The sequence below is a fragment of the Homalodisca vitripennis genome, unplaced genomic scaffold (assembly GCF_021130785.1).
Source record: "Homalodisca vitripennis isolate AUS2020 unplaced genomic scaffold, UT_GWSS_2.1 ScUCBcl_5240;HRSCAF=11880, whole genome shotgun sequence".
NCBI classification, from domain to species: Eukaryota; Metazoa; Arthropoda; class Insecta; order Hemiptera; family Cicadellidae; genus Homalodisca; species Homalodisca vitripennis.
In genome coordinates this window covers 1-26,831 of record NW_025781365.1, presented here as the reverse complement: position 1 = coordinate 26,831, position 26,831 = coordinate 1, and the positions used below count along the sequence as shown (strand labels likewise).

Genomic DNA, 26,831 nt, shown 5'->3' with positions numbered 1-26,831 from the left:
AGATCATAAAGCCTTGGAAAACAATAAAGATTGGGATGAGAATTACAGAATTACTCTGAACAAGAGATGTGTACACTGCAGATTATAAGACACTCTATATGTGTTGGTATAAATAAACAGTATAAGATTAATTAAACGTCTGGTACAACTTAAAGATTTAAACATATTTAATCTAAATAAAATCAGTAATTCAATACAAAATTTTAATTAGATCATGATTATTGGTACTTTTTTCTATGAAATGTTAAAAACAATGTAATAAAATAGGACAAAGAGGAACAACAACGCATTACAAACATAACAATATAAATAATACGTAAAACCCAGCACTAGTGAGCCGTGTAACATAATTTCCTGTACTTCAATAGTAATATAATTTTCGCACCCAAAGTTATATAAAAAAATTCATTATTAGGAAGTGCCTGTGCACCTTTCTAATAATGACTTTCAATCTTTATTTAGTTTATTGATAAGTATGAGCACACAATCTGGTTTTTCTTTAAATCGATAAAGGAATTTCCCGTACAAAAAAATCAATCAATCGTAAGCCAAGCTACTTTTGGTAGAGGTCAAAATGGGATAATTCTAAAAGGGATTATGATAAACAAATATCAAACAACTGTTTTTTTTTCTAAGATAATAATTTATTAGGTTGATACACTTAAAAGCAACTGTTAGACAGATCGATAAAAAGTTTCATCCAGCCATATAATAAATTACTATTTAACTGAAAATTATGACTTAAAACCTCTTTATTTTGTTTGCTGATATAATTACTATTTTACATGTCTAATGGTTTCTTTGGGGAAATTGCTCTATCGAATTCACACACAAAATTAGATTGTGCGCTTATGTAATGTAAATTGACTTTCAGCTCCTAGACTACTGTAAAATATAAAATCACACTTGCAAAGAGGTTGTTTTGTTGTTCACACTTAAACTTTAAACTTACCTATTTATCTCCATTATTAATGTTGCAAATGTAAAAACATTGTTCACAGAACATTTATAAAATATCTTATTTTTACATACATTTTAGAACATCTGTTTTATTTTGCAGAAACAATCATCCACCAGAGGTACTGAATGGTTCCTTTATAGAGTTGCCAGAGTGGTATGACTCCTCACTTTCCACTCAAAGTTATAATCCATGGTTTTTGCAGGGAGGATACTTACAGACCCTACATCTGACATCAGAAAAGGTGTGTTTTATTTTAATGTTTCTTTAATAATAGAATTTACTTTTAATACTTTATTATTCTAAAAAATATTGTGTTGTTTAGCATACCAAAGGGACTGGGGCATGTCTTCCATCTTTGGGTCAGATACAATTGAAAAATATAACTGTGCTATATTAGATGTGAAAAGACTGTTAGCTAGCCCAGATGTTCATTCTTTTAGTTTTCCCTTCTTGTCAGAATCATAACAGAAAGACTCATTTCCCATTATCCATTCAAAATGCCTGTCACAAGTATTCAACATGCAAGAAAGTTCAATTTCATGTATTGTCATACAGGGCGAGGCAGACCACCCGTACAGTACATATAGCGGTCAAACCAAACGACCGCGACGTGGTGTTCATGTTTTAACAATCCCAAATACACGAGTTGCCCCTGGAAGAACACCACGGTTAGATTGCTTTTGAAACATGTTACACTGATATAAATCCTGATGTGTTTTTTTACTACATTATTTAAAAACAAATTAAACTTAAAAGTCCAACTTGTTTTCCATTTGTTTCATTGGGTTTTTATATTAATACAAACTAACTTAGTAAAATTATTAAAAAATCTATTTTTGTACTACAGTTTTGAAACCATTGGAGATAGAGACAAACTTTAAATATAGAAAATGTTTAATTTTTAAAGACCGTTCTAATTATGTACAACACAACCTAGGTTGCAATTTGATATTTTTTTAGATTGGGGCTATTAAGTATTTCAAAATTCGATGTATTTTTAAAATGTGTAAATTTTGGTGTAGTAGGGTGGCATTTGATGATATTTTTCGATAAGCTGCCTCATCATTAGTTTTGAATAAAAATATCGTCTCTCTATATTTGTGCAGGTAGTTGCAATAAATTTACCCACAAACCCCTGATTTTTTTAACGTTTTGGTGTACCCATGTACATAAGCGACAAGATAGGTTCAAACTTTTTGCATCAAAATAATCAGTGAAGAAATACCTTTAAAATGAGGTATAACTCAACATACCTTTACATTTGAGTTATAATTTTCCACAAAAACCACCCCTACCCCCCTCCCCCCCCCCAAAACTACCTTTTTGGGAGTTTTAGAGATTTCAAAATAATTTTCTCCAAATTCTTTGGGGTGGAAATAGGGGAGTTTAAGTGGTTACGGATAATCTACCTCGTTTGGTTTGGCCGCTATACATAGGCCTACTGTATGGGTGAATGTCAAGACAATTAATTTAAAGAATATAACAGTTAAATAAGGTATACTTATAAATACAGATTATTTTCCATAAGTGACGACTTCTTAGCAAGTGTTTTCTTTTGAATGTTAATATACTTATCATATAGTCAATAATATCATACAATTCCATTGGATATAATTTTCCAAATGTTATGCTAATAATTTCTTATATTTTTCATACAAGCAAAAATGTATATGTAAGTCATTTTAGTATATTTCACAGTGTCAATATTAAACCATGACAAAAAAAGTTAAAAAAAAACACATTTTTGTTAAGATATTTTAAACATTACCACTTTAGAGTGGCATAATGTTGGCATATTAATAACATATTATTTGCAATGGTCTCTGATGTAACCATCCAGAAACATCAGCATCACTAATCTAAAATGTTTATACATTTAAACATATTATAATGTGGCATATGGATGATATGGTTAAGTGACAAAAGATTAAACCTAATTATTTGGTCATGATAGTTATGAAAAAAAAACACTACTATGGAATAACATTATATGGACTATCTCCTTTAATCCCAATGTAGTCTGGAATAGATGGTTAAGAACAGATAATTTTAATATATTTTCTACCAGTGGTTTAACTAGGACTTAGCTTTAAGGGATGCATGTAATTGACAAACACACCACACCAGAGGGTACTGAATAAATCAATATTCTAATTCATAATATAGGCCTACATCAGAGTAAAACATTTAATGGCTGTATTTCAAACCAGCTGGATTATTTTATATGAATATTATTTAATTTCATGATTTCTGGGGGAGGGGGTTGTATCCCCCTCATCACCCTTTTGGTTACGCTAATTTTTTATATTATTAATCCTTCTCATCCTACTAGTCTGGGTGAAGTAATATTTCATGCCCCATATATTCACCTTTTTACCAAAAATGTAGTCAGGTAGAGGCAACAATTTGAACTAATATGCATGCAGTATAATAACATTCAGACACTCTCAATTATAATATTCCGTTTAAATTCTCGGTCTGTTTATTAGCAACCCTTAACAAATGTTCAATTAGCACAGTACAGCAATCACAGAGCGTATTTTTAAAATGGTCACAGTCATGAATATGAATACTATGAGAAACCTAGTGGGATTCCCTTCCATTATTATTATCTCTATTCTATTGGCATTCTCAGATGCTCAACCTTTAACAATTTAGTGCAAAAACAAATAATTATGCTTTCAAATCACTGTCTTACTGAGTAAGAATAAAATTTAATGTTTATACACTGAATACACATTTCTCTTGATAGTTGTGATTAGAAGATATTTTATGGTTGTTGATTAAAACATTTATGCTACATGTTTTATAACTATTACAAGACTCATAAAGCATTTACTCTCATTGCATTAGTCATTCACCTCATATGGGACCTGAACCATTTCTTTTAAAGTTTTCGAAATACATCACTTGTACTGTCCAACCAAGTGCAAGAAAGAGGTATTATTAGCTACAGTTGCTTGATCCCAACTATATTTAATTTTTATGTCTGTGATGTGTTTAAGCATGAGGATAAGGTTATTACTAATATTTTGAGCTAGGATGAAAATGACAATTTCGTGAATACCGTAAATCATGTAAAAATATATTGTTGGTCTACTATAAAAATGGATTCACCATGTGTTGAGAGTGATTCTCCACCCATAGTTCACTGAGCCTCTGGGGCTTTGAACAGTTAGAGAGAAGCATCTGGCGAATCAATGTGAAATGTATGAAATCCCAGAATTTCAGTAAGCAGAGTTCACAACCATCACTTTCACCTTGGTCTTTTTCCTGAAAAAAGAGTAACCCCTTACATTTTGAAAGGGTTCGACATTTATTCACAGTCTTATTACAAACGATCCACCAATTATACCAGTGAAGAAACAGTTATTAACAATAAAAAGGCTCAAGCAGTTTAGTTGGTGCTGCTTTTAACTGTATGTGGACTGGTCTTTCACCTTGTCTCTGTAGTGGTGGGTGACAGATCACTCTCAATACTTGGTAAATTGAGTACAGTACCATGCTACCAATTAATAATTGTTATATGAGAACTTTATAGGGTAGAAATGTCTTACTAATTCCTTGTTTTTTTAGATTAAAAATATATAGAACTTCTAGGTCATTAGCGTTAGTTTATGACCCATGCATCCAACCTCAGAGAGTCAGGATGAGATATATTAGTTACTTCACTGTTGCATGAAAGCAGCTATAGTGCAGACAGGTGTGAAATCCTTCTCAGCAGTTGGACGCAGAGTTAACTTTCAAGAATCAAGAATCAAGAACTTTATTTTCCATTAAGTAAACAAGTCACAATAGGCATCGTCAAGAAGTTATAAACAAAATTAAGGTGTCAAGTCCAACATATCACAGTTCATATACTCTTCTGCAGTATAAAATGCTTTCTTCTTAAGCCACTTAGCAATAGTACAACTAAATTTATTACAAGGAAGTGACCTGATGGACATCGGCAGTTTATTGTATAACAAGATTTGTTGATACTTAAAAACTATCTAAACACTTATTAAGCCTAACATTAGGTTTAACAAGATCTTTCTTTTGTCTAGTATTGTAATCATGTATTGAATTTGCTTGATTAAAATTACTAATGTTTTTCTTAACATAAATCAGGTTACAGCTAATGTAGATACATGCAAGAGTCATAATATTAAGTTGTTGAAAAGTGTTTATACATGAAGCCGACATGGCTAGTCCGTTTATTATTCTAAGAGCCTTCTTCTGCCAAATAAAGGTTCTTTTTGCTGAACTAGAACCACCCCAAAGACGTATACCATAGCTCAGATGTGCATGAAAAAGGCCAAAGTATATCATGACAAGAACATCCAGATTCACGCAATCCTTCAACTTTCTTAAAAGATAAGTAACTCTGGACAGTTTTTTACAGAGATGATTAACATGTTCGTCCCCAACAGAGTTTGCTGTCTAAATGAATACCAAGCAATTTTACAGGTTTGAACAAGTCATAGTCTACATCCGATAAATGGTTCTTTAAAGTAAATATTATTTGTTCAGTCTTAGTATCATTTATTAACAGATCATTAGCAAGAAACCATTGTTTTGCTTGTTTTAATGAATGTTTAAGTTGAATTTTCACATCTAAAATATCCAAACCAGAGTTAGTAATGGTTGTATCATCTGCATAATTTCTTCATAAGTAACAGTTCTTCTTACTATTATACCAAGGATTGTATTCTTTAGGAAATTGAGTCCTTCACCCACTATTTTGTTTTGTAGAGTACATGAAAACAGGAGGATGTAATGTGGTGGCAGTAGACTGGGGCAGACTAGCACTACTGCCATGCTACCCTACTGCTGCTCTCAACACTCTAGAGGTGGGCCGTTGTCTGGCTGAGTTGCTGATGCAGATGTCCCCTCTTCATTCTCCAGATACAATTCATATCATCGGCTTCAGCCTGGGTGCTCACATTGCAGCTTATACAAGCAATTATCTCCACACTCTCTCGGGTCGAAGAGTTGGACGTATCACAGGTCAAAACTTTCCAATGTAAACATTTGCAATTACTTTCAGGGAAACCATTTTATCAAAACGTTTTTATTAGTTTTCTTTCTTGTCAACATGTCTGATATGTACAAATTTTGTAATCAATTATAAACCAACTTTGTGAAGTCTTAGAAACTTGAAATTTTTGAAAATAACTCAGAACCGAATAAGAATGCAATAATATACAAGAATAATAGTAATATAAATATATGTATTTTTAAGTAAGAGTATATGTATGTGACATGAAATATATGTAGTTTTATATGGTTCTTATAACTAGCCATGATGGCAATTTGGAAAAATCTGAAAAATGTGTGTAAACACAATATTTTGTGAAAGTTGACTTTGTTTTTTAGTATGTTTTTAGTACCGTAACATGGGATGAGGATACTTTATTTGATTGGTTGGTTTCATGTGAACATTTTTAACTTAATCTGAAATATTGTCTTCATTAATAGTAAATTCCATTTAGTCCAGTCAAATTAGATAAATGAAGTGAAAAAATTTCCGGAGATTTTAAAATAGGTACATTAGTACCTTAACATATATAGGAATGAAGAAATATGGAACCTGAAATCTCTTCCAGGTCTTTTGCCACTTAATGAAAGCTTCAGCAACCTCCTTTTGAATTAATGGGAGATTGTGCAACACAATGGATATGGCTTTGAGGATGTTGTTTGTGCTGAACAGTTTAACAAGCACTGATTTGACTTTTTTAAAGGTGGAGGAAGTTGTTGTCATAGCCACTAAACCTATGGATAACTAGGATGTTTTTTTAATAGGATGAATGAGGAGGCGGAAAATTTTGGCTTCAACTTTTTCTATCCCTGGTTTTCACAAACAAAATGTAAAATCGTGATGGAGTAATGCTTGAAACAACACTACTATATCTAAGTCTTTGCCTATTACAACTATAATTCTGTTAGATGCTGCTTTATCACTCCACACCAAAATGATCAATGATCATCAGCATCTGCCTCAACCAGTATTACTTCAATTCCTTCAGTTATCATTTTCTAAGACAGTTCATTGATAAACTTGGTCTTGTTCTTTTTTACACTGCTATAGAACTAACTGTCTTTGTTGGACTGTCACAATAATTTTTTCATTGAAATCAATTTCAACTAAAATTATTTTTTCAGTGCTTCAGTGTTGTTGCTCAGCAAGTATTCTGTGGTTGTCAGTGTTTGTAGCTATCACACACAACTGTGGATCATTTTCACCATTGTGTCTCTATATGTAAGCCATATACTGGCTAAATATAGTGAAGAAAGTAGCACTTGTATTTCATTTACCATGATTTAACTAACAGAAAGCCGCCATCAATGATATTTACAACGTACTTCACATCTAAGAGGTTCTCTTAAACTGGGAGAACATGTAAAAGAGCTGACTTTTTGGGTTTTCTCATAATTTCATCATAAAAAAGAGCTAAAGAGAAAGGTGCTAACTTATAACACAAAAAAGATCTAAAGGTCATCCTCAATCTTCTTGGATATTTAACTCTATAGATTATGGGAAGTAAATCCATAACCTCCACTATGTTATCAATTTAAATGGTGCTGCTCATAGAACTCAAGGTGAATACTTTGTTTTTACGAGTATGTATGATCTCCTCAAACTTATTCCCAATCACCTCCTCACTGTGGATTTCCCTGTTTCAAGGACTCTGTAGCAATTCACAATGCACTTTCTCACTCAAACTCATTCTCTCCTCACCCGGACTTTATATTTTCTTAATTCTTAGTTATCAAGAAACAAATACACCAATTTTCAGAATTCTGGGATATATTTCTCTTGGTTGGCCTCTTTTTTGTGTAATATGACTGGGCTTATTGCTGTTTAAAAATGTGATGGTATGATCCATGAAGGATGGGTTTTTAAAAGTGAAAGTTTTTCAAATCAATATCTTGTCTGTTTGTTAAGTTGATGATTTTTTTAAATCTATTTTAAACTGACTTAACAAAGAATTTGTTTTAAAATTAAGTTATCTTCAATTTGTAAGGTTCCTCCCTTAAAATAAAGGAGATGCTATCTGTTTTTGAGCCATCTAAAAATGTATGTTTCACTGGTTAATTTCTATTCAGTTTCATGGTATCGCATACACAAGTGAACTTAGTTTACTTTGTTTGCTTGTGTGAGAAGATGCAAAAGGAAGTGTTACAATGAGTTTATTGCTTATACAAGTTCCACTTGTAAAACTTATTCAACCATTGAAAATTTTACACAAAGATATTTAATTCTTATTTTAATATGTTAATTTATTCTAATATTGAAGTACAGTACATATTAATTTTATAAAACTATTTTTGTTTGCTATTTTAATTTTAGTTCCATAATCATTATTTAGAATATTATTTATGGATAGGTGTAAAATATTTATATTAGAAAATATATAATACAACACTTAAAAAACATAAAATACTTAAATTAGTGATTATTCATGGATACATTAATATTAACTATTTATTATGCCCCACCTTTATTGTTTTGAATTTTACTAGTGTATTTTAAAATGCATTAAAACACTATTACACATTTTAGTATAATACAATGTGATTATGACTCTGTTTTAATGTTAAAGAAATTATTTAAATGTTATAATACAACATTATATTGATGTTTTGAAAAATTGTTCATATTGTATATACAGTAGAACCCCTCATATCCGGCCACCACGGGACCGAGCCCCTGGCCGGATAACGATTCGGCCGGATAAACCAACCTACAGTACACAGCACTTGACAAAACAAAACAATTGTACTGTACTGTACTAACCGCACTGGAAATAATCAACGAACTGTTTACAGGTTAAACCTACTAGCTCAACTGAGGACAACACAGGAAAATGTAAACAAATAGATACACCAAAATAACGCAAGAGTCGTGGGAGACTAGTGCGTGCAACTGCGCGTCTGCAAGCCGTGGTAAATAAATTTCGATATTGGCTTCCGGGAAGTAGCCGGATAAACCGAGGTGCGGTAAAACCGAGGCCGGATATGAGGGATTCTACTGTACTAGGAGGGATATTTTCCTGAATATCAATCGACTATTGACATGATTTCAGCATTCTCATGATAAAATGAAAGTTTAAAAAAGACTATTAGAGAAGTCTAGTATGCCAGTTTGGCTAGAGCATTTAATTAGCTTAAATCTCAGGCAGTGTGACAATTAAGACTCAGCTTTGTCAATTATAAATACTACTAGACTAGTAACTAAAGTGATTCAAAGTCTGTATAACTGTAGAATTACATTTCTCTGTCACTATTTCATTAATTAATTGATGACACTTTTAAAGTATCAGTTGACCTTAGATAATCAGTAGATTACACGAGCCTGGTTCAATAGGGTTGTATTCAGCTTTTTGGATCTCAAGACAAGCCATGCATACCAAGACTACCCCCATTTAATACCCTCACTATTACAATGGCCATCGAACCATAAACATCATACTAGTATTTATCACTTAAGATACATATAAACAAATATTATTTTATTAATTCCTGAAAGTAAGAATATACTTAACTTTGTATCTTGTATTTTTTGGGGGATTAAGTATTTCAGTTATGGTTCAAATTAGTTCAAATTTTGCATTGTTTATCACCATAACCACATAATCATCGAGGCTAATACCTCAGAACCAGAATTTTCTAGTGTTGCACTGGGTCTCATCAATAGTAGTACTAGGTCACGCCAACATATCCTGCTGTGATCAGTTGTTCCAGTAAGGTTTCTGTAGTACATTCTTTTCTTTTGCATTTAGTAGTGATAGGAGATAGAAACTTTAATATAAAAGCAATTAAAAGTCTAAGTCTAATATGAATAATTTAAAAGTATTCCAGAAACATACCAAGGAATGCTTAGCCCTGGGCTGTACCCCTCCACCCACCTAAACTGTGGCCCGTAACTCATTGTAATCATTCTCTTTTTTTATGGCTAATAACATTTTATTTCATTTATGCTCACTAAAAGCATCCAGAAGACCTCAAGTCACCTATATATATATATATATATATATATATATATATATATATATATATATATATATATATATATATATATATATATATATATAATATTTTGTTACATTTAGTGGTATAAATCCAAAATACTTCCTGAAATATTATGAAAATGGGGAGTAATGACTTGACAAAAGATACAATAGGGTTGACTCTACTTAAACAAATAGGTTTTCCCACTCCATGTTTTATTTTCAGATGGGCTAAAAAATATGTTCCTACTTTGTACTTTTAAACGGTTTCATAGTTCTTGATATTCTAGGTTTGGATCCAGCGCTACCTTTTTTTGCGACTCTGAAAGACTCTTGGAAATTGGATAAAGAAGATGCAGATTTTGTTGATGTAATTCACACCAATGTTGGAATATTTGGCAAGATTGAACCTACAGGACATATTGACTTCTACACCAATGATGGCACTAACCAACCAGGATGCACAGAACATAAAAGTAGGTTTTTATTTATTTGTTGTTATTAGTGCTACTAGTTACATATTAAATTCACAGCACCTCTAATCAGAATCAGATGCAGTACCCCAACAATCAGGTTGGGTTATAACTGCTTCTGCACCTCAATCTAACTAGTATCACACAAAAATATCATGTAATGTATCATGTTTAGCCTCCAATAACAGCGACTGGGTTAGCACTGCACATACAAATACCATTTTCTTCTCTTTGCACTTATGTGTGTTCTAAAGTTATTAATTTAAACTTGGATATATCAAACTCCAAGTCTGGTACTTCCAATCTCATCCTGATTTGAGATTCAAACCATAGTAGAATCCACCCTGCTGGTGAACCGGTAAAATTCACATTTTTCATGATTCAAAATCGTTCCTAAAATTGTTGTGTTTCCTTTCCCACTTTTCACAGATATTTAACAAATTGGCTACTTCTTCTAGGTCATCTTGAATAATCAGGGAAAGTAATTTACTTCTCATCTTCTCAGAAAAGGAAACTGTTACAAAGACTTTATATGAATACTTATAAAAAAAGTTTTGCATCTTACGAAACATCAAACCATTGATTTGACCAAGCGTGGGAACATTTAGCCCACTGTTGCAAACAATAGCATGCAAACAGCTTACAGACATTCTTAGTCAGTTACAGCCATAGCTAAAACACAAAAACATTCCAGCAAACCCAAATCATCAAAACTGTCATAAAGACAAACTGGGTGAGAAGAAAAAAAACCTATGCGTAAATAGCAGCTTCCCTAGTAGATTAGGCACTGTCCCACCTCTGTTATCTTGATGTAACTGAGTCTACCATCCTCTGCTTCTTCAACCCTATCTACTTCCTGTGAAGTGTTGCTCTCAACAGAAGTGAAGTGTTGCTTTTTTCCAGAGTCCTACAAAAGGTCCTGGATTTGGTTGGACAGTATTCATTTTATACTCAACACTGATCTTTTCTTTGAAAAGATAAGTGCCCATCAAGAGACTAGATAGAACTGTAGAGGAATAATGAACTTCTGGTTCAAGTGTTATGTTTCCAACTCCAATGTAGAGTTTGCCTTGTTGCCATGATCAAGACAATCTGCATATGTTTATAGCCATTGTACACGTACATGTACTTTAATATAAAGTGGTCTAACATTTAAGCTTTAATTTGAACCTGAAATTTATGTTTAAAGACAAATTATACATCATTACTTAGCACTTTCAAATAGTGTTTGGCTATCTAATATGTCTCGTAATTACAGTTTATAGTATGCAGTTTTTTTTAACTTTTACCTTTTATAGCGCCGCCTGGTGGCAAATCACATCAATAGGCATAGCATGTAAACCTTCTCCGTGTATATATATAAACATTGAATCACAAAAAGTACTTGCTCCGCCGGGAGTCGAACCCGGATCTCTCACTTGCCGGGTGAATGTGCTACCATTATACCACAGAGCGCTTACTTTTTCCGATTCAATTATTTTTGTATTTGGCCGTATCTGTCACATATGCGTTTAAAATAAGCAAACTAACATATGATCGGAAGACCAAATACCTGTCAAACGACTTTTTTTATTTACATTAAATTGTATAAATGGCAATAGCCTTATTTACAATAAAGCCGATACGGCCAAATACAAAATAATTGAATCGGAAAAAGTAAGTGCTCTGTGGTGTAATGGTAGCACATTCACCTGGCAAGTGAGAGATCCATGTTCGACTCCCGGCGAAGCAAGTACTTTTTGTGATTCAATGTTTATTGAAATTAAATAAGGCTATTGCCCATTTATACAATTTAATGTATATATATATATATATATATATATATATATATATATATATATATACACGGAGAAGGTTTATATGCTATGCCTATTGATGTGATTTGCCACCGGGCGGCGCTATAAAAGGTAAAAGTTAAAAAAAACGAAAAGAATTTAATCACATATGCCATCCTGTGCTGCCTACCTCTTTGACTCTGACCTGGTCAAATACTAGCGAGATGGTAATAGCAATAGTGTACTGCAACACTACACTTACAGTAATATATTGAATATCTTAACTGTCAACATTCAGGGACATTTTAACGAAATGTGTTGTTAAACTTATTTTTTATTCATTGGATATATATATATATATATATATATATATATATATATATATATATATATATATATATATAGAGAGAGAGAGAGAGAGACAGAGAGAGAGAGAGAGAAATGTGTATGTGAGAATGGTGTTGTGTATAATGATATAAGGCTACACAGTTCATAATTATGTTTATCTGATTATATAATATTCTATTCAGATCCTCCACTATGCAGCCACATGCTAGCCAATACTTACTTTGCTGAGTCCATCACCTCCAAGACAGGATTCTGGGGTACTTCTTGTCCTAATTACTTCCAGTACGCTTTGGGCTGGTGTCCGCTTATCTCCAGGTCTGACCCTGCTGCTGGCTCTAGGATCCTTATGGGAGAGAATGTCTTGTTTGGGTATGTCTCAATTTTGTATTGCATATTCAAAATATAACAAATGCATTAAATAATAATAATAGTAATAAGTTTAAGCTTTTGTCATATTACAATTCATAACATTGCATGCATCAAACTAATACTTACAAATAATGATATCATATTTTTAAAGTAAACAAAAACTTTGAATTACTCATAGTTAAAAAGTAAAGTTAATAAGTAAAGTTAATAAGTAAACTGCAAGATTCATGATCCCAATCCATGTAATGGAATTAACCCTCATAATCCACACTTACCAACAGAGTAGTAGGCTCATAGCGCCAATAGGCAATAGGTAGGTGCTTTAGCTTCTTCTTAATCAGTGGTTCCCTGTTATCCATATGAGGATCCAAGGTTTGCTTGTTTATATGTTTGGTCCCAACCACAGATGGTAGAGCTTCGAAAGCCGTTGTGGCACAGTTTCTTAACATGTCCTCTCCTCTAGTGTTTGTATTCACAAATACCTATCACTTCACATTTGTAATGACAGTACAGGACAGTTCTTGTACATGTGGAAGAAAAAAACGTCATCAGATCTAATTCTGTAAATCAGTCCTGGCAGAATTTTCTTTTTCCTATATTGGAAATCTCTCTTATGGCTTTCTTCTGCGCATTTTTTTTGGAAATGAATATTTGTGCATCCTCCTCACAACATTACACTGTATAACACTTATAGATATACAAAGCCATAGTAGGTCATTTTTAATGCTGAAATTTCACACAAATCAACAAGTTTCCTCAAGGTATAGATGTAGGTAGATGTCTGAGGACATTCTACTGCAGAGCACTTCCACAAGGCTGTCCTAGGTCAGATAATTGTCAATGTTGCCTAGGAATTTTTATATTGCTGATTTCTTCAATAGTGGTGTAATTCAGCATAACAGACGGACTACAACCCTGAGGCACTACAACCACTGTGCTCTGTAAAACAAATGCAATACAATTTGGAATCACTTACTTGGAATTGATTTCTAATAAAAATTGTAAGCATGAATCATAATTTTAAAAACATAGTATTTCCAAAAATAGGCTTTTGCATGTGCCTTGGAAACAAAGGGTTGCATCAACTGCATATTGAATTTTTCAATTAGATAATGTAGATAACATGGACATAAATAAATAAAAACACCGGGCCAAGAATTGATCCCTGCTGAGTGTGCCTCGCACCCTACTGTCATGTGGTTTTAAAACAATGATTCGTAATCCATACAGCCAAATGCCTTTGACAAGTCAATAAATATTTACTATAAATAATTTAATATAATATATATATATATATATATATATTCTCTTATTATGATTATTGTTACTTATATTACTTATAGTATTGTTCATTGGTTGTATACACTGTCTCTTTTTTTTACTTGGATACCTCTCATGGACTCTTGTTTGATTAATATTGTTGCCTGCTGCCATCCGTGTAATATACAGCTATTGTGTAAATTTTTTCTTCAAACATTGAATGCTTATTGTAATGTAGTTGCATGGAATGGTTTTCCATTAAATAAATATAAAAAAAGACTAACTGTAGGTACCTGCTTGTCAAGACCCTCCAGCACAATGTCGATTAGATGGATGACTGCATCTATTGTTGACAATCCTTTCGAAAAACCAAACTTTTCTTTGCAAAGGATACATTTTCATCCAAAGAAGAAAGCATCCTGGAGAGAAAGAACTTCTCAAATACTTTATTAATTGTTTGGAGACCCAATAGGCCTTTAGTTGTGTGAAGATTTTAAATCATATTTTTTTTAACATGAAATGTTCCTTCTCCATGACAGGAGTTAACATCAAAGTGTTAACTTTTTCTTTTGTTAAATTTCAATTATCCTTTTTTGTTCAATTTCATAGTGAGCCACGTGATCCTCTGAGAGCTGAAAAAGGTGCACCGCCACCCCTCATAGCCACATTCAACAAGATGTATTTAACATTTCACTACCAGAAATTGGTCAGTGATGTTGTTTCTCTCAAGTGAGAGTTCAATGGGAAACAGAGAATTTTTATTTTTATTCTGTTTGTTAATAATATTCCAACAAGTTTTTTTTTTACATATTATTAGAGCATTTTAGTTGTTTCCTTAATTCAATCGCTTTGGCAGCCTTAATTACTCTCCTGTAGATTTTTTTGTAGTTTTTAAACCAGTTTTAATAACTATTATGTTCTCTTGATCTAACATATAGGTATTGTATTTGTGAATAATAATTATAACATCAACTAGTTTAATATAGCCATATAATTTTTAGTTATTGTCTGTGCCATATTAAAGATTACCTCTTTCATAATTTGTTTAAAGCAAATTATTTAAAAAAGATAATATTTAATCATAAAAGATATAATATTTAAATTCAAAAGTGAAGTTTCCTAAATAATGTTGTTTTAGTAAATGAACAAGTATAATAATTAATCAATCACATTGTCATCTAATGATACAAATTAATTTACATTTTATGTTTCAGGGCACGAGGAGTATACATTGTCAAAACAGGACTTAGTTCTCCTTATGCACTTGGATAAATATATTATACATTTTTCAATATTTAAAAAACATGCCATATCAGTCAATATAAATTTCTTCTGTGACATAAAATGCAATAAAGTACATTTTTATAGACTAGTTATATTTATGTTTATTCATTATTCATAACTATCCCTAGGTTAGGTCATATGTTTCCAAGGTTGTTTCATTGGATGTTAAAAATTATAACAGTAAACAATATACATAGTTTTGTTTTAAAAACTATTGAACTAACATGAATCAAGAATCAAGAACTTTATTAGTCATTAGACATACAATGATACATTAGACTTCGTCATTTATAAATTACTATTTAGCAGCTATTACATAAATGCTTCTAGTTCATTGATCAATTTAATATAGTAGTTAAGTCATATTTAATAAATAAATTGTCTGCACATATAATGGAAAATATCATAACCAAGTATAAAAATTAACAAATTTGAGTTAACAGTAGATAAATATGTACAGCATAAGAAGACGTCTATGTAATAATTCACAGCAACATTAAATACTGAATTATATCAGTAATAAATAATATAAATAAATAACAATTAACAAACAACACACGAATCGACAATATATGATTTTTAAAAAAGTTAACTTTTATACAATACATAATAAACAAGTACAAACAATAAAAAGAGTAAAAAGCAATATATACACACTTATTCAGATCTGGTCTGCATTTAGCCATCAAATATTGTATGTAATTGACGAGCTTCAGTTAATAGGAAATCATAAACCTTGTGAAATATATTTGGATTGTGGCAGTTTGTTAAATAGTATTTTTCTTGTAATATCTTTCAATTTCAAATTCAAATTCAAGTGGTTAATTGTCAGAATACAAAATATGTATATAACAACGTCATATTATAAATAATCTATAGCTTACTTTAAATATCCTTACTTCTTATCACAGTTAAAAATTCATCAACAGTGTACAAACATGAATCTACTAACATTTTCTTTACAACATTTTTAAAATTTGATCTGTTTAATACCTTGATGTGATTGGGCAAAGCATTGTAATATTTGATTCCCTGATATCTAAAACTGGCTTGAGTGCTAGCAAAGTTACATTTTGGTACAACTACATTATTTCTATTACGAGTACTATAACTATGAACATCACATTGATTAATAAAATAATGATAAATTATCTCTGACATATAACAAAACATTTAATACATAAATAGACTGCAATGTTAATACACCTAATTTTACAAACAGCGGTTTACAGTGCTCACGACTCTGGACATTACATATAAGCCTGACTGCTCTTTTTTGTAACACAAACAGTTTATTCGCAATCTGAGATTGGCCCCACAAAGTTACTCCATATGTTAAGAAACTATGAATATAGGCATAGTACATAAAAAGCAAGTGTTTAGTAGAAATTGTTCCATTAAGGGGATCTTATAAGAAAAATACCTCGGGAAATTCGAGAAGCTACATAATCAATATGAGTTTGCCATTTAAGATTGGATTTGTATAAAAATGCCAAGAAACTTAAGACTTAAGTCCTCATTATCACTAGGCCTATTAGAAAAGGTAATATGTAAATCTTGAATTTTTTTATCATTTACACAGAGCTTATTTGCTGCACACCAATCATCTACAATTGAGGTCTTAACACTAAGTAGCTCATTACATTCGTTCCTCGTTTTTGCGCAGACCTTAAGACCCAAGTCATCAGCAAACAAATACGTACTAACATAATTGTCATTGAGATTAAAAGGCAAGTCATTTATATACAAAATAAATAGAGTAGGTCCTAAAATGGATCCCTGAGGAACACCTAGCTTAACAGGCCTAGTTTCTGACATAGAGCCATTTAAATACACATATTGACACCTATTTGAGAGATATGAGTTAAAAAAACTGACAGCAAGTTGACTAAAAACCATAAGACCTAAGTTTATTTAATAGAATATGATGATTTACAGTATCAAAGGCTCTGGATAAGTCATAAGATCTGAACTTGACAGATTTTTTTAGTTCCAAACCATCAAAGCAATCATTTATGAAGGACTGGACTGCGCCAATGGTACACCGCTCAGCTCGAAACCCAAATTGACAAGTGCTGAGTAAATTATTGGTTTCGAGATAGCAAACCAACTGCTTATGAACTAGCCGCTCCAACACCTTTGACACTGCTGTAACAATAGTTATAGGCCTATAATTACAAGTTTGGTCCTTTGGACCCCTCTTATGTACTGGAATCACTTTGTTTATCTTTAGTACATCAGGAAAAATACCTGTCCTAACACTTTCATTAAATAAATAAGTTAGAATTTCACAGATTGAGTTGGCAGCCATTTTCAGAATAGGAGCACTCTATACCATAACAATCGAGACATGTGCTATTACTTAGACTAAGGATAGCTTGCATGAACATCTTCCACTTTAAATTCATTCAGGCAAAAGCTTACTGTAGAGTTCCACTGAGCACCAGTGCTTACCAAGGTAGAAAGAATAGTCATTATTGCTAGGTGGAATACTTTTGCAAGTCTCCAAAACTGAAGCCAACAAAATATGAATTAAAACTATCAGGTTCCAGTACATGAGATAAGTTAGATGACATACTATTAGCCCTGACTGATTTATTAATAATGCTCCAAGCAGCCTTACTTTTGTCTGTTGCTTTATCAAGTAAAGTGTTATTAAAGTCAAGCTTTTGCTTTTTTTATTTCATTTCTGTAAACATTTTTAAGATTTCTATATTTATTTCTAATATCAATATTTTTCTCATTGCTTGTGTTTTTTATAATATAATAAAGTCTATCAAGCTCCTGCTTTGTCTTATTTAGACCTTCATGATACCAGGCAACATTTACTTGTTTAGATTTAGATTTCTTATTTTTTAAAGGCATAGCACAGTTCAGAGCCAATAAGAACTTTTCTAAAAATAACTTAAACTTAAGGTTAACATTTGACTTAATAACATAAATATCATTCCAATTAGTGAGACCTAATTGCTACCTAATGATGCTACAGCTTGCTTACTTTTAATGATGAATCTGTATACAAACAGTAATATACGGTAATAAATAAAACTATTTTAATCAATAATATATAATACAAACAGAGTGTGAAAGGACCTGACAGAATGTAACAAAAAGGTAGATCACAGACAGATAGACAGACGAAAGGATTGCTCTTTAACTTTTTGACCTTAAATTAGGTAGGGCACTTCCTAGTACCAAGAGAAAACTTATGGACCCAAGTTTCAAGTTTACAGGGCCTTTCTATCAACAGTTATCACACAGGCAGATGGATAGATGGATTGACTATGACACGATTTTAATAAAGCCCTGTCAAGTCCTTAATAATGATATATTTAGATATTTCTGATAAGGTGATTTTTATTATGAAAACACAAATATTGAAAATACTAATGCAAAGAAATGAATGTGTTTCCGTCAAGGCCAGCCTTAAGCAATTGCAATCAGTGTGGACATATCCTCGATGCTCATAAAAGCTCACACCAAAAAGGTATATAGGTTTTACAAGACAAAAGATAAAATAACAATACAAAAGGATTTTATACACACAACTGCTATGAACAGCAGTCTAGTTTGATACTGTTATCACTATATATGTGTATACCACAGTATACTATGGTTATTAGTCAGTCTTATGTCAATTATTTAATTATAAAACGTGTTGTCTCTCATTATCTACATTCCATACTGCATTCCAATGAGCCCTGCACTAAAGATTTTGCACCAGACCCCGCAATAGCTAAAGCTGGTCTTGTTTTGGTAATAGAAAAGCAGCTAAAATTACATAAATTATGGCTCCTAGTTTATTCACATACTTGTTTGGAGGTTACAGCACTTGCAACATAGATGGCGAGTTACTCAGTTTGAACCTGCTTACCTGGTTCTATTCAACCTAACATTTTTAAGAAACTCTAAATGAGACATATATATTTTTAGTTGTCTTTATCCAAAATTAACCCGTATAACCCAGAATCTGTGGCAGTTAGTTAGTAGAGGATCGATATTAACCCTGTGGATTTATAACAGTCATTGATACTGCACTATCACATATTTTAATGTTAGTACTGAAGTTTTGAATATAGAAACTATGAACTAAGCATGCACAGTGTTCAAAAGAAGCAGCATAATGTATTCAATTTTTCTTAAGATGTACTAGAAAAATATAGTAATTTATATAATCAATTAGTCTACACCAGTGCATACTGGTCTAACTTTACTTCTCAAAAGAGCGACAGCTACATACTGTTAATCAAAGTAAGTTTATTTGCTGCTGTTTAGTGATGTTTGAATTAGGATTATCCTATATTTAGCCTGCTTACTGTAGTTATGCTTACGGTTTCACTCATTGATTTTAAATGACGCTATAAATTTCACAAAACAAATAAGTCTTATTATACTACAATATAATCTATCACATAGTACCAATGTATTAGCAAAACAGCTATCAACAAGTTTACAATTTAACATCGTCAGTTTACGGTTTTCCAATGCACCATTAATAAGTTTTACAATACATTTCATTTTAAGTCCCTGAATGTTGATAGTTAAGATGCTTGATATATTACTGTAAGTAGTAAATAGTAAACATGGCAAGCAAACACAATACACAATTGTGATTGCCATCTCACTAGTATTTGACCAGGTCAGAGTCGAAGAGGTAGGCAGCAAAGGATGATGTTGGTATTGTTATAGTTGGTTTGGGCAGGACAGACAAGTAAAAAAAAACTGCTGCTCTCCAGCACATTCAGGTGGAGAGGAGATGTGATTAAATTATTTTCCTTCTCAGCTGGACTGAATTATAGCTAGTTTACTGAAAGAGGTCTAGTATAGTGAACATGGTTGAGCAATGTACCGACTTTAGTACAACAGAAATAGTAGTAATGTGTGTCTACCCCAGTCAATGTGTTGAACTATGATAAAACTCTAGCTACAGAATACATTAACACCTTCACTGTGCCATGAATCGTTCCAAACTTTACGACAGCAGGAATAGTAGAAATGTGCATGCAACACAGTCAACGTGTTAAACTATGATAAATCTCTAGCTACAGCATTACATTAACACTTACATTATGACATGAGTCATACCAACTTTACAACAGCAGGATAGTAGTAATGTGTACCCAACACAGCCACAAATGCTACCCTGTGGTCACAGATTCTGTATGTGATTGTCATTGACTTTAATGTTTTAGTCTCATCTGTCATGCCCCTAAATGCAGATATGTGGAAAAAAATGTTAAACTCAAACTTAAAATTGTAAGTAAACAACTATCAAAATACATTCTTCTCATCTAAATAACATGAGAGTCTAAATTTAAACAAATTAGTCATTCTCTCAACAAAAAAACTGTTGAAATGTTAATTCTATGTGCATGTTTTTTTTTTTTATTCAATTTAAGATTAATGTTACACTTGCATAGTTTAAACATGTTTTAAAAACTATGTAAAGACAAAATTAAATTGCTGAAAGGAAATACATGAATATTTGAAAAGACAAAATTAGGAAGTTGAGTCAGAAAAACCAACAGAAACAAAACATCTTTAACCCAAAAGAATGGAAAATTGGATTAACAACACATGAGTGATCTTTTACTAGATCACATCTGGTTTTCAAAATGTGTTTCTTTTCAAAGTTGAAAATATAGACTATATGAGTGAAATTAAAATTCCAATTTTTATATGAGGAAATACTGAGAATTATAATTAACAATACATAGTGTACTTAGTTTTAAATAACATTAATGCTGTTAATTGTGAATAAATGTTAGTACAGACCTTTCTTACTGGGCTAGAAAATGTATTAGCTAATTTTATTTCCAAAATTACTGCTTGAAGGAAGTGGGCCATTGTTATTGCATAGATTTCTCTTGCAAACCATCTCCAATTGCATTGTTGTCCCTGTCCTTCCATAATGATACAAAATTAAATGATGGCTGTAGAATCATCAAATAAAGAGACTTGACCATGAGTGTTGGCTTCTGGTGGTTGATGACATCCAGTGATGACTTACTAGAGTAATGGTAGTACTCCGAATAATGATGTGAAGATAGTGAGTATTAACATTTATCTGTTTAAAACCATCAAGAATATTATACATATTGTGTAGTAATCTGATTCAATCATATACCTAAAATTATTAAATCAGCATATATTAGAAAAGAGAATTTTCCAAGCACTTTTTATTTCGTTATTTTTTCAAACAGATTCTCCAAATTATAAATTGTTACAATGTTATGTGTAATATATCTTGTGTTTGAAAGTAAATGTATATATATATATATATATATATTGTAATAATGTTGCAATATACATTGTGTGTGTGCGCATACGTGCATGCTTGTGTGTGGACCGTACTCGCATGTGCACGTGTGTGTGTGTGTGTGTGTGTGTGCGTGCGGGTGGTTGTGTGTAGTATATCAATTAATTATATAAAAAATTATTTGTGGTAACAGTTAAATTCTATTAAATTAAACACTGTTGGAGATTTTATTTGTTTTGTATTCTTGTAGAGATTAGTAATCTTATTTCTCAGAACTATGTAGCTGATGTGATAACTTAACATTAAAGCCTTCTGGTTACACCATGTGAAAAACAATGTTACTCAATTATCTTCTTAAAAGATTTTGGCCTCATTTTCTCAACACTATTAAAGTTTTTCAGTTTACATCTGATGATTGAAGTTACCTGTTTGCAGCCAAAATATTTCAAGAAGATGTTGTGTTAAGCAATGTTTTCAACGCTGTGTAAATCAGAAGACTTTTATTTTAGTTATTGTTGTAGATTGGTTGTAAATAGTTAAGTTCAAAAAACTTGTGGTAAAATTTAAAATATATTTATATTAATCAGAATAAACGTTTTACCATCAGAAGAAAAGTATACATTTTCTATCCTATTAATACGTATGGATATTACAACAGAGAAAACTAATACATATATCTGGGCATAATATGTAATTTTTATTATAAAAGTTATAAACTTTGTTCAAAAGCAAGTGCAAACAAGTCTGTATAGTCTGAGCTTTATCCGTGTATCAAAATATAAAACAAATAGTCATTCTAAAGTACAACTTTTCAACAAAGAGAATTGGGCAAAGTACTAGATTTGTTGTGTTTGAAACAAACCAAGAGTAGGAAATGGTGACAAAATATTGAACAGTAGCATTTTACGGACATTTTAACACTTATAAATAAAAAATGTTAACAGATTGAGAAACCACAATCCTAATAAAAGAATAAATGGTACTAAATTATTAAATATAGAATATATATAAATATTTTTTTATTTTAAAAATACTGCCACAATGATCAACTTGTAATCTTAAAGAAATTTAGATTTTATTTTTAAAAATATTCTTCATTGATTGACACTACTGTATCTTAGTAGCATGAATAGGTATTCATGCCTTATTTTTATTTAATTGCAAACATATAAAATACATTCACACACACACACACACACACACACACACACACACACACACACACACACACACACACACACACACACACACACACACACACACACAAATAAACTATTGATAAACAGGTTTAAAAATGTCAGATTATTGAAGAGCATTCCTTTTGAACTATAATTTTTCTACATTATAGATAATTCCATTAGACAAGAAAAACAAATTTGAAATGAATCATTCAAAAGAAAACAATACTGTAATAAGTCGCTTTGTTTGGTTGACAGTGATCAAACAAGCCTTTATCAGTACATTGCTGATAAGAACTGTGAAGTGTGTGCAAAATGTGCAGTGACAATATACAGTGTGAGGCTATAATCAATGTGGTTAGGACTGAGCGAAATATTATTAGGAAATCCTGAACGGCTGGTTTTGCTTCGCCTAGTAACATCTGAGATATTGAATGCCAGAGGGCAGGCCAACCCAATGCCAAGCTGACATTCACTGGCCTACTTGTGACCAGGTAACATGTACTTTTCATGTAGTGGTGTTTGGTAGTTCAGTATGTCTTCTTCAAGTGGGCTATGCTTTCAGCGTGTAAGTAAATACACAAGACAACATTTATTTAATCCTAGCAACTCTTTCATTCAGGTATTCAAGATAAAATCATTACATACATTTTAGTAGTAAAATATGCATATAGGCTATATTTTACACATTTTTTAAATTATTGTAATTTTTATTTTATAAACTATAACAAAAAGCATTTAATATTTTCATATTAGTACCAAATGTTGGAGTAAATTTATGTATGAATAAATAACAAAAATAATTGTGTGCAGTTTTGTTAAAATTGGAATAAAATAGTGTCTTTTATCTGTTTATTCAATGTACTTAAAATAACATGAGCATGGCCTTATAATATGAAGACCAACAATTGTAAACTAAGTGTTCGAAATCTTTCACAAAAATTTAAATTTCTTACTTTAATACAGCAGAGTTATATATGTGTGGAAAACATTATTATTGAAATCCACTGTAATTAACTTTGTGACATAATATACACATGTAGTGTGCATGTATAACAAGTATGTATCAGTAATTCATTGGGAACATCATAATTAACAATAACTTGTGGTTTCCCCAAACTACTGTTTACTTATTTCTTTTTTAATGTGTATTATTAATATGAAATGAAAACAGAAGACAAATTCTTAATATATGTTAAAGTTCTCTTGTAATTTTCAAAATTTCCTTCTCAATACAAGATAAATTTCACATTTTTAACTTATATACCATAGTGAATATAAACCTTTCACGAAAGTTGTTTGCTTTATTACAAGCAACTAATTTTATTAATTTTTAGGAACTAGACAAAGTAATTTTCAATAACAATTATAATGATTTCGTATGGGATTTTATACATTTCTAAAAATTATCAAATTCTATATGATATGTTTCTTCCTGGGTGAAGTTGTTTATTATTTACTTACAGATTGATGGAATTGTTTAAGAGGCAAACAGCTAATACCACTGTCTCAAGTTCAATTGCAGTCCAAGGCTACTTATACTAGTAGAGTAGTTAGTAGACCAACAACAATGTGGACCTGCTGTGGTTTCCTTCTTATCATCACTTTCACCCTGGGTAAGTTTCAGTGCTGTATTTAGTGTTGTCTCTGTACCTTTTACTCAAGGTAAAAGTGTTATGTACCGAATATTAAACAGTTTTTTAAATCCATTATCTAAAAAATATACAGTTGTAATAAAACTCTCTATACAAACCCTAGTTCATTTACCGTCTGTCTATATAGGCTTTTTTAATATTTATTTTGTATTTTAAATACTAGTAGGGATAAAAAACTCAAATTTGCTACAATTAATCTTTCTTGCATCTATCTAAATTTAATATCAAATAATCAAGTTTCCGTATGGTGAACGGTTGAAGTTTTTTAAAGGTTTATTTACCCTAAAATCTAATGAGATTATAAAAATATAGATACTAAAAGTTGCTAAATTAAATTTCAAAAATTTTCACAACTAAATCATAAAAACCTGTCAGTAAATAATGTACATATATTTTTTTTAACTGTCATTGCAAAGATAATGATGCTGTAAAGATATAAATAATGATGATTTTTCCGTACATTACAACTGTTATATCTACATCATTTACCAACACATTTTTATTACCTACATAACAAAATGTCTATAATTAAATGTAGCAACTTTTAATATACCTTACAAAGATTCATAATCTTATTATACTTCATAGTATGAACTTTTAAACATTTCAATCGCTTGCCACATTGGAATGTGTTTGTCAAAATACAATGAAATTGTTTCTCTTGATTTTAGACTGCAATATAAATAATTGTATAAAATTTGAGGTTTTTTTACCTTCCACTGGTTTTTTAAATCAAAAATAAAAAGTAAAAAAAAACATACAGACAGACGATAAACGAAAACAAGATAAATCATTGGTTGCATTTAGTTTTTAGATCCTCTTGGTCGTAGAACAAGATCCTTATGTAGGAGCCTTTTTACACCCTGTATATTATAGAAATTAATTACTAATTTTTATTTCAAAGTACTAAGTTACACTTTGACTCTTAAGGGAGTCTTCTATGGTTGCCAATGTAAGTTAGATAAGTTATGATAATAGAATATCAAACTTTGTATTTTTACTAGTACTTAAACGTGATTTTACAGATTTGTCCACTGTATAATGGGGACATCATAATTATTCAATCCTAAAAGTTGTTATCAGGAAGATATTGTAATCTTCAGAAATACTTCCAAATCAATAAACACTTGATATTACATACCAATGGGAAACCTGAAGGAAGTACAATCTGACGTTGTCCGTTCTCAGAAAAGAAGTACTGTACTTAATACCTGGTACCAGTAAACAATTATTCTCATATCAAAGATCTATCAGTCTGCTTGTTGCTCCTTGGTTTGCACATGATTTCATTCTAATCCTGGTTTCATATTGTCATGCAAAAACCAGTTCTTTACATTCAATTGGTACTCAATCATGGCAGTTGGTTTATCTCGCTTTAATTTTGTATAGCTTGTGATAAAAAATACCGTTAAAAAGCCTTAAAAGTTGATGTTATCATTTTTTAGTTCTGTTCATTACTTTAAAGTAATATGAACATTTTGTGTAACATTAGTATAATTCCCAAGGTTTCAAATATGTTTGTAACTTTATACCCTAATGCTGGAGACAAAATCTTATTGTAGTAAACTAATGTACAATTTTTTTAGCATTTAGTAATAAGCACTTTCTGAAGTCTTCAAATTCGGGTTCACGGTCTCTTAGTTTCTTTACAAATTTCTGTGGTTATATTTTGGTCCAAATCCTTTCTGTAAAAGTACTTATAACATTCATTTTACTAATTAACACTGTGTTATTAGTAAAAGAAACTTTTTTTGTCCAACCAAATACATTTACCCAATTCTCAATGTTTATGTCCATATTTTAAAAACAGCCTGTACCTATCTAAAACGCATAGTATTAAAAAAGATATCGCTCTACCTCTAAGCTTCCACAATAAATATTGACTTTGTCCATTGTAGCAAATACGATATCTAGATGTAGCCTTGTTTTCAATGTTCTAGAACTCACTTTGTCCAAGGTGATACATGTGGGTCCATGTGCTCTGGTGGTTGATGAGCCAGGGGATTGCCCTGATCCCGATTACATCAAAGTGTACTTGTTCACAAGGTATGGTGTCAACAAGTTGAATTTCCAATTAAGGTCACTAGCAAGTATGGAATGTGAATCCCTACAGCAATAAAGCTATTTGGAAGGCAGAAGACAATAATAACTATTTATTGCATATTGACAATCAATAAATAATGCATTGAAACGTCAAAATTACATTCAATTGTTTAGAGATAACTGTGCTACCACTTCGAGTAAATGTCTCTAATTCAATTTTAATCCGTTATAAA

The 26,831-nt window shown here is 31.3% G+C and overlaps 1 protein-coding gene across 1 annotated transcript; it reads left to right on the top strand.

Moving 5' to 3' along the window:
• Positions 1-1,150: 1,150 nt before the first annotated feature.
• On the top strand, positions 1,151-15,555 carry LOC124373286 (pancreatic triacylglycerol lipase-like). The gene is made up of 5 exons (XM_046831667.1): positions 1,151-1,202; positions 5,696-5,950; positions 10,245-10,430; positions 12,733-12,919; positions 15,394-15,555. The coding sequence occupies exons 1-5, from the start codon at positions 1,151-1,153 to the stop codon at positions 15,449-15,451; spliced, it is 738 nt and encodes a 245-aa protein (XP_046687623.1). The 3' UTR covers positions 15,452-15,555.
• Positions 15,556-26,831: the final 11,276 nt, after the last annotated feature.